Source organism: Paramormyrops kingsleyae, chromosome 8, assembly GCF_048594095.1.
Source record: "Paramormyrops kingsleyae isolate MSU_618 chromosome 8, PKINGS_0.4, whole genome shotgun sequence".
NCBI classification, from domain to species: Eukaryota; Metazoa; Chordata; class Actinopteri; order Osteoglossiformes; family Mormyridae; genus Paramormyrops; species Paramormyrops kingsleyae.
In genome coordinates this window covers 17811670-17825607 of record NC_132804.1, presented here as the reverse complement: position 1 = coordinate 17825607, position 13938 = coordinate 17811670, and the positions used below count along the sequence as shown (strand labels likewise).

Sequence of the window (13938 nt, the reverse complement as noted above, 5' to 3'; positions counted from 1 at the left end):
ATTAATATTTTTGGAATGATTTTATTTATATACTTGCAATTACAGGCTGAATGAACCAAAATCAGTTCCGCAAGCTAGATGCAGATGTTTTGAAAAAATATGCTGGTCCCTCTACTGGTTGATTCATGTAACTGCAGCATAGTCTTCTCAATATATTGTGGAATTTACAGGATTTGTAGGTATTTTCGGTTAGGCTTAGCAACTAATTTGTCACTATAAAGCCATGCAAAGTCTCTTATTTCAAAGCAAATTTTACACATTTTATACCAAGTCAATCCACATCCAAAGTCATTCACATTACCTGCTTCTTTGGTAATGTCCTAGCTAAAATCACGAATGCATTGAAGAATTCACAAATACCTACACTCAGTATAGACACGTACTATTCGGGTTAAAATTAGTTTTTGCCAGGGGCGGTTCTAGGATTTGATCCTTAGGGGCGCTCAGTCACCAATCAGAATGTGACATATGTAAGGCATAATACCCATAGAGCTGACATGTGACATGATAAAACCACAAAGCTACAGTCTCACCAAAAGCACTGCACCCATTTCCTTCTCTGTACTTCCGAGTTAAGATTCTACAAACCTTTGAAGCAGAATCTGGTTCAGTTCAAACCCATAAATCAAAGATCAAAGGAGAGCTGGTTGGCTGTTTACTGCTGTGCAGCCACTTCACAATTCCTGCGCAGAAGATATCTGGGAAATACTAATTAACATTTTGAGGGGAACTGAGACGAAAGACAAGGGGTGGGAGCCCCCCTAAACAGGCTCTAAGACTGGTTATCACTGCGATCTTTTGAATCCATTGCTTGGCAGTGGTTTTTAACACCCACTGCACGTGTGCAAGTGCTGATTGCACGCAGCATTCAAAAACGCACGTTTATTGCCTGCATTTGAAAAGGTATCTAAAATAAAACTTCATTTTTGTCATGTTCTTATAGCTGATAAAAATATATACATGGAAATTTGCGTTTTTGCAAAGGCTTGATTAAGCTTGATTTTTTAAAGTGATAAGTTAAAGGTATATAAAGCACAATAGCAAGAGATGTTATTGATAGAACATTTCCATTTCAAATTGTGGTGCTTTGTTGGGGGCTCTGTTGAAGGACTGAGTGGTGGTGCAGTGGTTAGCACCATTGTCTCACCCCTCTGGGGCTGGGCTTCAGGTCTCTGCCATGCGTCTATGTGTGTGGAGTTTGCATGTTTTCCCCATGATGTCATGGGATTTCCTCTTGGTACTCTGCTTTCCCTTGACGCTCCAAAAATATGTTGAGGTAAATTGAAGTTGCTAATACTTACCTGGCAGGGCAGGTACCATGATCACGGAGGTGCTTCACCCAGGGTGAGGCCCAGCCATTGCTGCGGCTGTGCTGACCCCTCCGCTGCATAATTTCTGGTAGCGGGGGGGCTGTGTTCCCACTCTCCCCTGATTTTTTTTTTTCCTGGGCAGTGGTGTCTTAATGGTTAGGGACGCGCACTTGTGATTGAAAGATTGCAGGTTCAAATCCCGGACCAACAAAGCACCACTGAGGTGCCCTGAGCAGGGTACCGCCCCCAAGCACTGCTCCCCAGGCGCTGAATTAGCTGCCCCCCGCTATGTCACGGGGCTATTCCCTGCCTTGTGTCCATGGGGTCCATAAGCCCTAATACAGGGGTCTCAAACTCCGGTCCTGGGGGGCCGGAGCCCTACACAGTTTTTGGTTCACCCTCATTTAACACACATGATTCAACTCCTTGTGCTAATTACCACACAGCTCTTGAGCTGAATCATTTGTGGTGGAACAGGGAAAGAACTAAGCTACACAGGGCTCCGGCCCCCCAGGACTGGAGTTTGAGACCCCTGCCCTAATAGAATATGTAGGTACAAAAAATGGATGGGTGGTTGTGAGAAATGCACTTAACTTCAGCTCCTGCTGTTAAATGCTCAGCTTTATTAATTGGTACGATTCACATAAGAATCAGATAAGAATCCAAGTGTCATGACCTTTGAAGCGTAGTGCTCCTGGGGGGTATTCCAGAAAGCTTGGTTAACTTACCATTTGGTAAATCTTAACCTCTGGGTTGATATACCCCAAACCCGCATACCATGAGTATGTCGGTTCCAAAACACCTGAGAAGAGTAAGTTCAATCAACCTCCTATTGCTTACCCAGAGTTAATGCGCGTGCACCGTGCATACATAAAGACGTTTTCGATTGATCGCCGATTTCACGAGTCAGAATGGAAAATCAAAGTGAAAAAAAGAGAGCGGCATACAGTACTGGACGTTTTAATGCACGCATATGAGGAATTCAAGCCAATAATAATGAAAAAAAGCAATACGGCTGCATCGGCTAAAGAAAGAGAGTTGGCTTGGCAAAAAATAACGGACAGAGTAAATGCGTGTGTATTAAATTGCAAATTTGACATCGCCTCCCCTTTTATTATAATGCAAAATAATTAAACACATAACCCTTCCGCATCCTTTTTAATGTTAAATCACTATGAAAGCATTTACTTTTCCTGCCATTCATTTCTTTAGGTTAAAATAACAATATGTATCGACTAGGAATATATGGTTTCTTATTTAATAAGGTGTAATCCTTCTGGAGACAGAAGAACTTTGAGCCAAGTCAAAATGAAACACAAAAACATTCTGCAAAAAGGTAATTGATTACACGATCACTTAACTATTTATTAAACACGATTTAGTATATTCTTTCTGTCATGTAGCTAATAGAAAAAAGGCTGAAGCCCGTCTAACTGGCGGGAGCCCACCACCACCTCCCCTCACCCCATCTGAGGGCAACCAGTGGTAACCAGCATTGTACTGTCCTGTAATGATTACCTATAGTTAGTGGAAAAAAGTAATGAGTTTGATGATTTTAACAAGGCAAAAAATTAAGGATACAAAATCAAGTTACCTGCACATTGATACTATGAATAGATTTCCTATTAACATAGTCTCCCTCATTTATTGAAGGAGCTTTAATAGAAATGTAGGTGCCATCAATGCACCCAATTATGAATGAATGAATGAATGAATGCATTTTATTGTCACTATACATGTATTACATGTATTCCAAATTACATTTGGAAACCCTGAAATAGAAAGTCATATATGGAAGTATCATGTGTGTGTGTGTGCAGGATGAATACATGTATAGATATAAATAGTATGACTACATATAAAATATGCGTCATAGATTTTACTACAAAGGACAAACCTACCACTCTGTGGAATTCCTCTTTAATAACACGCAGAGCTTTATGGACAGGGAACTGTACAAACGTGTGTAAGAAGCGTTAAGTACCAGACATACTGTGCGAACGGCTCTACACACAGTTGCCTTTCCCCCATATTGTACAAAAAATGCCCTGACGCAAAAAACCGAAGTGCTATGTACAGAATGTTTTCTGTGCTAAGCGCAGACCCGCGGTTTGGGTTTGTGACATTTGCAATATGCGGTTTCAAGAGATGTTAAGTAAATTAACGATTCTTTTGAAAACTGATAACGCTTTTTCAAATAATCATTAGGAAATGAAAAGACATCAATACGCGGTCTTATAACTCTCTCCCGGCGAAATAAACCTTGTATAATTTGTGCCTCCACGTCCACAGGATCGTCATCAAAAGGGCACGCCATGCTCAGTAACCTTCTGCAACAAACTGACCCTGGAACATAACCTGCTCAGTAGCAGGTTATCTTCAGAGAGTAAGCTGCTATGGTTACATACATACCCAGAAAGTTAACCTCCGTTTTTGGAACCGAAAGTTGAGGTTATCCACTAACTTGCCCTTAAACTTACCCGGGTATGTCACATAACCTGCTTTCTGGAATACCCCCCTGGAGAGTCTGCTATTTGTTTACAAACAAACATAGTCACAGTGAAAAAGCACAGGAAGGGACACAGGTGAAGAGCTATTTGTATGGATTCTAATTATTCTGTATTTTGTCTACATAGTTGCTTCTCTGTTTGCGTAGGATGAAATTCCTCAATTATATGCTGCTGGAAGAGAGTCCCTGCAGATGTGATATACTGCTCAGTTTTGCTAACCAGCTCAAGATAATCCCAGTATAAGTGCACATCCCAGTTTATCTCAATATTGTGTTGAGCTCACACTGTATGAATCTAAATCCACCTTAAAGCACACTGCTGTAGATTATCCTGTTTCACGTCCACATCCATCATGGTTTGCCAGTACGTCTCCTCAAATCTGATTGGACATTTTGACATTTAAGTCTTGATGCTAAGATTAATGTGAAAATCCCATGCACATAGAGCATTGATGGGAAAAAAAACTATACGATATAGATCTTACTTATAAAAGAAGAATCTCTTTGAATTTGTCAAGATTTCTAACATTCTTACACATATTACTGAGATTAGAAACAAACCATGGAATATTCCACAAAGTGTTTACATATAAATCTGCTTACATGTCATTGAGATTGGATTAAAAGGCAGAATGTTTTAGAAGCACCTTTTTGAAGGTGCTCTTGTGTTTATCTGAGTGTATCTGCAGAGTGCAGTACAGAAGTATTGTGACCCTGGCAAGAACCACCGGTACAGAAAAACGACGACAAGAACAGCAGGCAGTATCTTTCCATCAGCTGCAACGGAGTAACAAAATACTGGAGTTAAGAGTTTAAGATGCAGCGTACAGTCAGGTTTGCTGCTCTCCCAACCTGCGGTACAAATAACACATTTCTGAAAGTGCTCTATTCATGGCTTTCAGGAATGTTTGCTGAACAGATACCGTGAGGCACCTGCTGTGCCTGAGTGATTCTGCTGCACTGGTCAGACACCCAGTTGAAACAAATTGTGTCGTACTGAAAAATAAGCAGGGGTGTAGCTAGAAATTCTGCACCCCCCTCCCCACCCCCAATGGGGATGCCTCTTTCTCAAGCAATATCGGACACCACCCTCTGATGGTAAAATTAACTAGCTGGGGGCTGGTCAGTCACGTTAAAATTTCGCATTCATTGTATAATGTTCTCTGAGCGTATGACTTATAAGTTGACATACTTAAGGGCCCCTATAGTGCTGGGCCCCTGAATCTGCCAGGGTATCCATGCCCATTCTGTGGCCCCCAAAGTGCTGGGCCCCAAAATCTGCCAGGGTATCCATGCCCCTTCTATGGCCCCTATAGTGCTGGGCCCCTGAATCTGCCAGGATATCCATGCCCCTTCTATGGCCCCTATAGTGCTGGGCCCCTGAATCTGCCAGGGTATCCCTGCCCCTTCTATGGCCCCTATAGTGCTGGGCCCCTGAATCTGCCAGGGTATCCATGCCCCTTCTATGGCCCCTATAGTGCTGGGCCCCTGAATCTGCCAGGGTATCCCTGCCCCTTCTATGGCCCCTATAGTGCTGGGCCCCTGAATCTGCCAGGGTATCCCTGCCCCTTCTATGGCCCCTATAGTGCTGGGCCCCTGAATCTGCCAGGGTATCCCTGCCCCTTCTATGGCCCCTATAGTGCTGGGCCCCTGAATCTGCCAGGGTATCCCTGCCCCTTCTATGGCCCCTATAGTGCTGGGCCCCTGAATCTGCCAGGGTATCCCTGCCCCTTCTATGGCCCCTATAGTGCTGGGCCCCTGAATCTGCCAGGGTATCCATGCCCCTTCTGTGGCCCCTATAGTGCTGGGCCCCTGAATCTGCCAGGGTATCCATGCCCCTTCTGTGGCCCCTATAGTGCTGGGCCCCTGAATCTGCCAGGGTATCCCTGCCCCTTCTATGGCCCATGGTATAATAATTAAGTCCTGATCCTGGAAGGAAAGACTGCTGTATATGTGCTAGTTATCTGTAACAGGGTAGGAAATCCCACCTACAGGAAATCCCAGCCAGTTGGCAATTTGTCTCTTCTTACCAGCTTTTTCAATGCAGCATGGTAGCACAAATGGGTCACTGGCAAGGTCTGTCTGCGCAACTGTCTCCTTTAGTGGGCAGGCGTGTAGTCGTGAATGGGCATATAGTGTATGTGTGCAGATATGTGTTTCTGTGTGCTTTAGATGTACCTTTGCAAACATGCTGTTGTAGCTTATTAAGTGAGGAGCAGCATGGCGGCTGATAAGGTCTGATTGTGAGATTGTGCCCTCTGACGACCGGCCATCACATCCAGGATGCCTCCTTGCATTATGCCCTGTGATAGGCTCCAGGTCGCCATGTGACCCTTAACAGGAAAAGTGGGTGAAATTACCAAAGTGAGCTTATGCATGACTTCCGTTTAATTCAGCATCATGGTTGCCACAGCTGTATATATGGGGCAAGAGCATGCATTTCTTAAACTTAGCTGTGTTTTTATAGTTCTGGGAACAACACACTGCTGCTTGCCACAAGCATGGTAAGTTATATGTGCATAAAACAATCACCTACATGTATGTACTGGCTGCACAAATATAAACAATGGGCAATGTAAAAATATACAATTCTAATGTTAAATTGGAGTTCTTCTTGGAAGGAAACGGGAAGTCTGAACATCCAAAAGTACTGCTTAGCACACCATGGTACAATGAGCTGGTGGCTAAAGGAGCACCAAGAATGGATTAGGACTGGATAGTGGAAGGACAGGATGGTTCCTGATGTTCTCCCACCATCCTCATCTCCACCATTGTCGTCTTAACTGATGCTCGTAATATAAATTACAAGCTTAGACAGAACTTTAAAAAGGTGTATCATCGAGTAGTTGGTACTTTTTTTTTTTTAACAATATAAGCTATTAGGGGTTTTATTCTTAAAGATTAAGATTACATAAATCAAAATTTGGGTGGCATGGTGGTGCAGTGGTTAGCACTGTTGTCTCACACTTTGGGGACCAGGGGTTGAGTCTGTGCTGTGTGTTTGCATGTGCCTCGTGGAATAATTTGTGGCAATGAGCACATTAATCATTAAGTAAGGGTCAATGCACGACAAGCTGTGCATTATGCAGAGGAGAAGTAAATATATATATAGCTGTTGCATTAATTTCATGTAGCTCCTTGTATTCAACTTTTAATTCTGTCTCATTTCTCTTCCGGTTCCAAAAAGCAGCTCATACAGCCCACTAAAGGTCAAGTCGTACTTTTCATTTCTGAAGCTGCTTTCAAGCTGTGCACAGATTAACGATGTTAATTTTATCATCATGGGTTTGTGGCAGATGACAGTTGACGGTGCACTTGTAGCCCAGCGTGTAGCCAAGGGTGTAACCTAGGATGTAGCCCAGCATGTAGCCTCGGGTGTTGCCCAGTATGTAGTCTAGAATGCAGCCCAGGTTGTAGCTCAGTGTGTAGCCTAGGATGTAGCTCAGTGTATAGCCCAGTGTGTAGCCCAGGTTGTAGCTCAGTGTGTAGCCTAGGATATAGCCCAGTATGTAGCTCAGGTTGTAGCCCAGGTTGTAGCTCAGTGTGTAGCCTAGGATGTAGCCCAGGGTGTAGCCTCGGGTGTAGCCCAGTATGTAGTCTAGGATGTAGCCCAGGTTATAGCCCAGTGTGTAGCCCAGTGTGTAGTCAACCGTGTAGCCCAGTGTATAGCCCAGCGTTCTTACTAACATTCCTTCCAAGATCGAACTTAGGACACAATGAACACCGAATGTGTCACAGCGGCGCGACAAGGCTGTCCCATTTCAAATGCTCCTTCAAATGCAGTTTAGAAATGCATCCTTCTTTTCCTGCTCTGTGAAGGATGCACCAAATCCTTGTGTAAACCTGTCACTTCTAAACTTCGCTTTAGCACAGACACCTAAATTTCGCTTAAATTACACTTTCTGATTGACTATCTAGGAATCATGACTACTTCTCTTGTCATTTTCAATACACTGACAAAACAGTATTCATTTTGAAGTTGTTACTGCTCATTTCTAAATCTGACTCCCTCTGGTGGCCAGGTTGAGATGCGACATGTTCAAAATGTGCTCATCTACTGATGAGGTCAAACTGCATCTGAAAATAAAAAAAAATTATAAATTAATAACGCTTCGTATTCAGGCGAATTATCTATAGACAATCACACAGCATTTGGTGCTGCTTTCGTTTTTTGTCTCCTACTTCTGATAGGATCTCTATGCACTTTTTTTCTGCAGATACATTTCAGCGTGAATTTCAAAAAACAGAACAAAAGTGGTGTTTTTTTTTAAGGCGTTCATGGCCCTGCTAATGCATAAATAGACAAGACAAATTGTAAAAATTAATTTGTTACTGAGGATAATGCAACCATTCAGACATCCATCAGTGCAACAAGGTGTTATTCAAGGATTTGATCGTTCGGGGGCTTCAACCCCCAGTGAGAATGTGGGATATGACAAGAATAAGCAACTAGAAATACATCGATTATTACATTATTAACAGCTGGTGACATGTGACAAACCCACAGTCTCTCCAAAAGTGCCGCCCGCCTTTCCTTGCACTTCCTGACACTGGAAGCCGGGGAATCGCAACTCGAAGGGAAAGAGTGGGAGGAAATACTGGGGGGGCTGAAGCCCCCTAATCAGGGCCTAGCACCACCTACGCTTGCTGTTAATTCCACCGTAACGTTTAATCCAAATGAACCGTAACATATATTATCAAGTTTGACTCTTAGTATTCACACTGAAGTTGGAAAAAAAAAATTAACAGCTTTGAACTTAATTTATTCAAATAATGCATGAAAAGCATATAGTTTGAATTACACTGATTTACACATTGAACATATTATATTAAATTACCTTCATATAAATAAATCAATAATTAACATAATTGTAACAGTATAGAGGGGAGAGCTCAGGGATGCAGGTACAAGTATTTATATTCTCCCAGTTAAGGTGTGATGGACCTTAATTCACAAGCTAGAAATTCTAGCTTGTTTTAAATAACATGGAGAAGCCATTAAAAAATATACAGTAGGTCATTAAATAATAAAACATACTTAATTTATATATGTATCAAAACCTTTATAAAAATATGCAGAAACTAGGGTTACATTTCATAAAGACCAAAAATCGCAATCAGTATTCTATCCAAATCATCAGAAATAATGATTTGGTGTGTATAGGACTGGTACAGCCGGTACTAAATACGTACAACAATAAATCTTAACCCTTTTAAGAAACAAACATATTATTCATTATTATACGTGCTAAGATTATGTAATTTAAGCATATTATTGCGATGAATGCGCTTAAGTGCCAAATGTACTCGGTCCGATAAATTATATTAGAACATTAATTACACAAATTTTTCCATCCTTATTACTACCATTGGAAGGAGGGAGAAGGATTTGTCAGGAGAGACAGGGTCCAAACAGAGATCTAATACCTGCAACCATTATCTTGACACCTCCAGTAATAATGACCATTGTCTCCATTGATTTTAATTGAAGCCTTTACAGAAATATCTATTTTCTTCCATTTTCAAAAATGGAGCATGGCTGTGATACAGTGAAAATAAAAAACTGTCTTTAGTCTTGTTTATTGTCCTTTCATCCTCCAGTGAAGATATTTTGTAAATACTTTGTTAAAATGACCTGTAGTCATGTAACAATATTTGAACTACTGGCCCAGGTACCATAATAGAGAGTCATTGAGGAATGATTTTAAATTAAAATAAATATGTCAACACTAATTCAGTCAACATCTTATAAACAATACAGTGGAAAACAATATATATTTCAACAAAAAATATGAGTAAAATATGTTATGAAAATTATGTTACCAACATAAGTGCCGTGAGAGAGTAGCCTGAACACAAATCGATGGTCAAAAGTTGCATCTTGAATTTCCTGAGTTTAGTTTTGTTGGATTTAGATTGTGTGCATTGGTTGTTCCTTTCTTAAAGACTCTTAATTTTGGTCATTTTTAATGAAAAGAAAAAAATATGTAGCACAAGGTCCTATGAAGCCCTTCACAAACTCTAACATGTGTCTATTTATATAGGAAAAATGTATTCTTTGGAATATTACTTTCCCTTTTGAAACAATTTTCAGTATCCTGTGTATGTCTTTGTTACGGAAATCTTCTTTCATTTCTTGTTTTGTAGACTGCAGATTTCTTACACAGATATACATGTAACACGTTTCTTTTTGTTTTTGACTGTACTGCATATCACTAAAGAATCTGAAAAATCGCCAGCGTACACCAGGTCTCGTGTCAGATGATATCTGAGCCATATGATGCACACTGACATGTCTGCATCCTTTTTCTGAAATGTTTTGTGGTTGTGGTTATTTAGTTTGCATTTGACTTTGTTGTGTCTGATGCAGAAGGCTTGTCGTTGTTGACTCCTGCTTGAGGCACCGCAGGCTCTGGCAGGACCGTGAACATCATGCAAACGTCGCACCCGTGCCGTCAGGTGATTACTGGTGCCCCCTGAGGCCCCTTCCTCCTACCCCCCAAAGGCTCACGCCGCACCCACGGCGCCCCTCACTGGCCATCACATGATATGGTGCCATCATTGCTGGCACGTGTGGGCAGTAGGGTGCCGTGTTCGTCCACGCACCAGCACTGGCCCCTCTGCATGCCCATGGAGGACCGACACTGTAAGGAGAAACAGAGCACTGACTCAGTATCACTGACGCGCCACTGAACTCCCCCTCTAACTGCTAAAGTGAAAGCACCCCTGATCACCTTCAGCATAAGCTTCTCTTCTGTGGAGCAGTCTATTTCAAGTCACATGGGGGACATTAGATCACTCACTACCCCTGCCCCATCCAGAACAGAACATTTACGGTCTTATAAAAAAATGATCACAAATGAATTATTATCTTCAAAACTGGGTCGCTACCTGTTTCTTCCTGTAGTAGCCACGAGTGTTACAGTTTGGGATGTAGATGTCACTGTTGGATGGGAAGACAGTGAGCTCTAGATGCTGCAGCAATGTGTTCAGGAGCTTACGGCAGGGCGCCTGGGAGACCGAGATATGGAGTGAGAGAGAGCCATGGAGAGGGACATAGAGAGAGAGCAAGAGAAGGAAGGATACAGTGTAGGGTTTGCTGCATACTGTTTGCTGCATAATGTGGGTGAACATTTTGACATGCCTGGATATATGTTTACGTTAAGATTCAGATGTCTTTTGATCTGTCTTTCATCACAAGACTCGGAGACCCTGTCACATGATACCTGAAACTAAGGTCTGTCTGAGAGAGGTCATGTTATCTCATATAGAAGCACTTATTTGGAATCATTACTGTCATTTGGGTCGATAGTAACAGAGTTGATGATTAATAAAAGCACTTAAAAGTTTGCAAAAATTCAAGATTTAAAAAAAGATCACATGAATGATTAATTAAAAAAAAAAACATATGAAACTTTGTCCCTTGACCTTGACCAGGACAAGTGACTGGAAGAAGAATGGATATGAAAGTTTGTGAGGAGAGCAGCAGGATAGGAGACGTAAGCCTTACCTTTTCCAGTTCTCCAGTATTTGAAGGGTTTCCACCTGAAAAAATAATTATATGCAGTCTTGGTTATATTTAAACTGACTAGAAACGCCAATACAGCATTGAAGTAGCTTAGCTGAGGAGGCTACAGTGTGACTGCCCTGCTGATGCAATGACTTCTCTTGAACAGTAGGTGGAGCCACTTGCTTAACACAACAGTATTTCAAAGATGTTGAGTACATACAATTTCAGCAGGTGCCTCATGAAGCCCCGTACGCTACCTTACGGTTATCCTTAAGACCTTCATTTTTCCGCCCAGACACGTATAAATTCAGGCACTGCGATGTTTTATACATTCACGAAGGGTCTGATTCTGTCGCACTAGCTAATGATCCAGCCCCCCATCCCAGCTGCCGGCGAGCAATATCCATACGATCACTGTGCGTTCAGATAAAACGCACGCTTAGCCCCGTTAATGTGCCTGGCTGAGAGGAAGCAGGCATGAGGTCACACTCACGGCCCGTCTAAAGAGAGTGCGGCCAAATGTCCTCCGGTCCCTTCTGACTTATGGCCAGATAACCTTGAGCAATGTCTGCCATCGCTTCATGCACATGCTTTTTTCGTTGAGTAACTTATTGGGTAACTTAAAGAAGGCATTCACTGTGGGAGGTATGACTTCTCGGAGTTGGCAGCACATCTATTTACTAGGTATGATTTTGGGGAAAATGATAATCCCCTATTAAGCTGCATGCCGACTGCAACCGCCCCAACGGTAAATCAGACTAACGCCCTCATGACCCGACATTGACTTTGGGTTCAAACGAGACCTCTGCCTTTCAACACGTGCCATACCTGTGGGATGAGGCCTCTCGGGTGGGCTAGCTCTGCTGCCTTTGGTGCAGATGCCCCTGCCTTGCAGCAGGGCTTGAAGGGGACCGGTCTCTTGTGCCGATGGCATGCAGCGCAGTCCCTTGGCGCAGCTCAGTGTGTACACCCCGCAGGGCTCCCCCAGGGCCAGTGTCGTGGTGCTCAGGTCTCCTACTGGGTCCCTGGGACCCTCGGACTTCCCGCCGGCTTTGAGGAGGTGCGTGCGAGCAATGCCTGACCGGACAGCAGACACAGCACCCAGCATCAAGGTGAAGGCCAGCAAGTCAGAGAGGTGAACCATCCTGCCCAGAACTCTTATCCTCCTCGCACTGAAGCAGACGCTCCTGAATATTTGTATATATTTCTTAATTTACTGAATTGAACGCTCTTCCTCCTCCTCCTCCTCCTCGTTCCTCTCTGTTGCCTTTCTCTCTCAAGAGAGAGAGCTTCACCGGGGATGTTCAGCCTGTTCAGACAAGAGGGACACAGGAATTCCCTTCTGCACCTGGGACTACTGATGGCGCAGACAGCAGAGAAAGACACTGGGAACACCGGCTTTTAAAGATCTGAAAGGTGGAGAGAGGGAGGGAGGGAGAGAGAGAGAGAGAGAGAGCAGGAGAACAGGAGAGAGAGGACTGTTATGACACCTTCAGGGGCTGGGATTTCAGAGTGGGGAGGGAGCTAAGACAGAGCAATGGGAAATAAAGAAATTATGTGTGTTTTTCCTTCCCCATTTTGCCGATGACCCCCCCCCCCCCCCCCCACACTCTTAGTCATTGACAGACCTCAGCACCAGTTACCTTGTCATTCTTTTCAATAGGATAACATTGCCTAGTAAGTTTCGTACGTGCATTTCCAGTCCATCTGTCCAAGTAAGATTTAGTATAACTTCAGATTTTGTTTTTATTGTCGGATTGTTGGTAGTTATAGCTCCGGGGCTCTGTATGTGCGATGCCTGCATTTGTTGCGAGTTAGAAGTAACAAGTACTTCTATCAAACTTTAATAAAAGGCAAATGTGAAAGAAGCATGGAGGCTGTAACAGGAGTTGCTAATGGAATAAGACATAAGAAGCAGATACAAAAAGTCATGTGGATCAAAGACATTCTGTCTGTTAAGTAAATGGTATTTTGAGTCCTAGTAATTTAGGGAAGCCAAAGGAGCAGAGCTTAGAGACGTTGTACCTTTAAGGAGAGTATTTAAAACCTATGATTCAGTAAACATCTGCCTAGACATTCATTCATCCATTCATCCTCCAAGTGCTTATTCTGGTCAGGATCATGGGGTATGTACCTGTGCCTATATAAACCCATAGTATATACAGCTGCAAACTGAGAATGTTATCTTCATCAAAGAAATCCCTACAGCCCTGACCAGGAAAAACAGATAGAATATGAATAGATGTCTGCATGCTGAAATACAGCATACTGTGACTGAGAATATTAATGATAATTAATGCTATTATTATTATTTCTGGGACAGTATAGTGATCGGGGAAACACTATTGCCTTAAACCTCCTGGGTTGTGAGACCATATATCACCTTCACTTTAGGTGTGGGTGGAGCCTGCATGTTCCCAAAATGCTGTGTGGATTTTCACCTACAGTTCAAAGACATGCATTTGGGTTAAAATGGCTGTCCATGTCTGTTTATCTGACCTCAGATGGATTGGCATCGAGGGTGTACCCCTGCCTTGTGCCCTCTGCCTCTGGGTTAAGATTAAGATGAACTTGATTGATCTCGGGGGAATATTCTAGACTTGAAGTCC

At 42.8% G+C, this 13938-nt stretch overlaps 1 protein-coding gene and 1 pseudogene across 1 annotated transcript; one reads left to right on the top strand and one right to left on the bottom strand.

Moving 5' to 3' along the window:
- The first annotated feature begins 1293 nt into the window (after positions 1 to 1293).
- LOC111855267 (U1 spliceosomal RNA) lies at positions 1294 to 1431 on the top strand (annotated as a pseudogene).
- A 7130-nt stretch (positions 1432 to 8561) lies between these two features.
- Positions 8562 to 12701, bottom strand: LOC111854003 (insulin-like growth factor-binding protein 6). Its single transcript, XM_023831540.2, has 4 exons — positions 12158 to 12701; positions 11330 to 11364; positions 10711 to 10830; positions 8562 to 10463 (listed from the first exon to the last, which is right to left on the bottom strand). Exons 1-4 carry the CDS (start codon positions 12471 to 12473, stop codon positions 10350 to 10352), a joined length of 585 nt encoding a protein of 194 aa, XP_023687308.1. The 5' UTR covers positions 12474 to 12701; the 3' UTR covers positions 8562 to 10349.
- Between the last annotated feature and the right edge of the window lie 1237 nt (positions 12702 to 13938).

What these genes read in the sequence shown, in the direction of transcription:
- LOC111854003 (XM_023831540.2), bottom strand. Translation starts at nt 12,473, where the DNA reads ATGGTTCACCTCTCTGACTTGCTGGCCTTCACCTTGATGCTGGGTGCT. An exon ending in CGAGAGGCCTCATCCCACAG is followed by an intron (nt 11,365 to 12,157) that starts GTATGGCACGTG and finishes TTATTTTTTCAG; the next exon opens with GTGGAAACCCTTCAAATACT. An exon ending in ATACTGGAGAACTGGAAAAG is followed by an intron (nt 10,831 to 11,329) that starts GTAAGGCTTACG and finishes TCGGTCTCCCAG; the next exon opens with GCGCCCTGCCGTAAGCTCCT.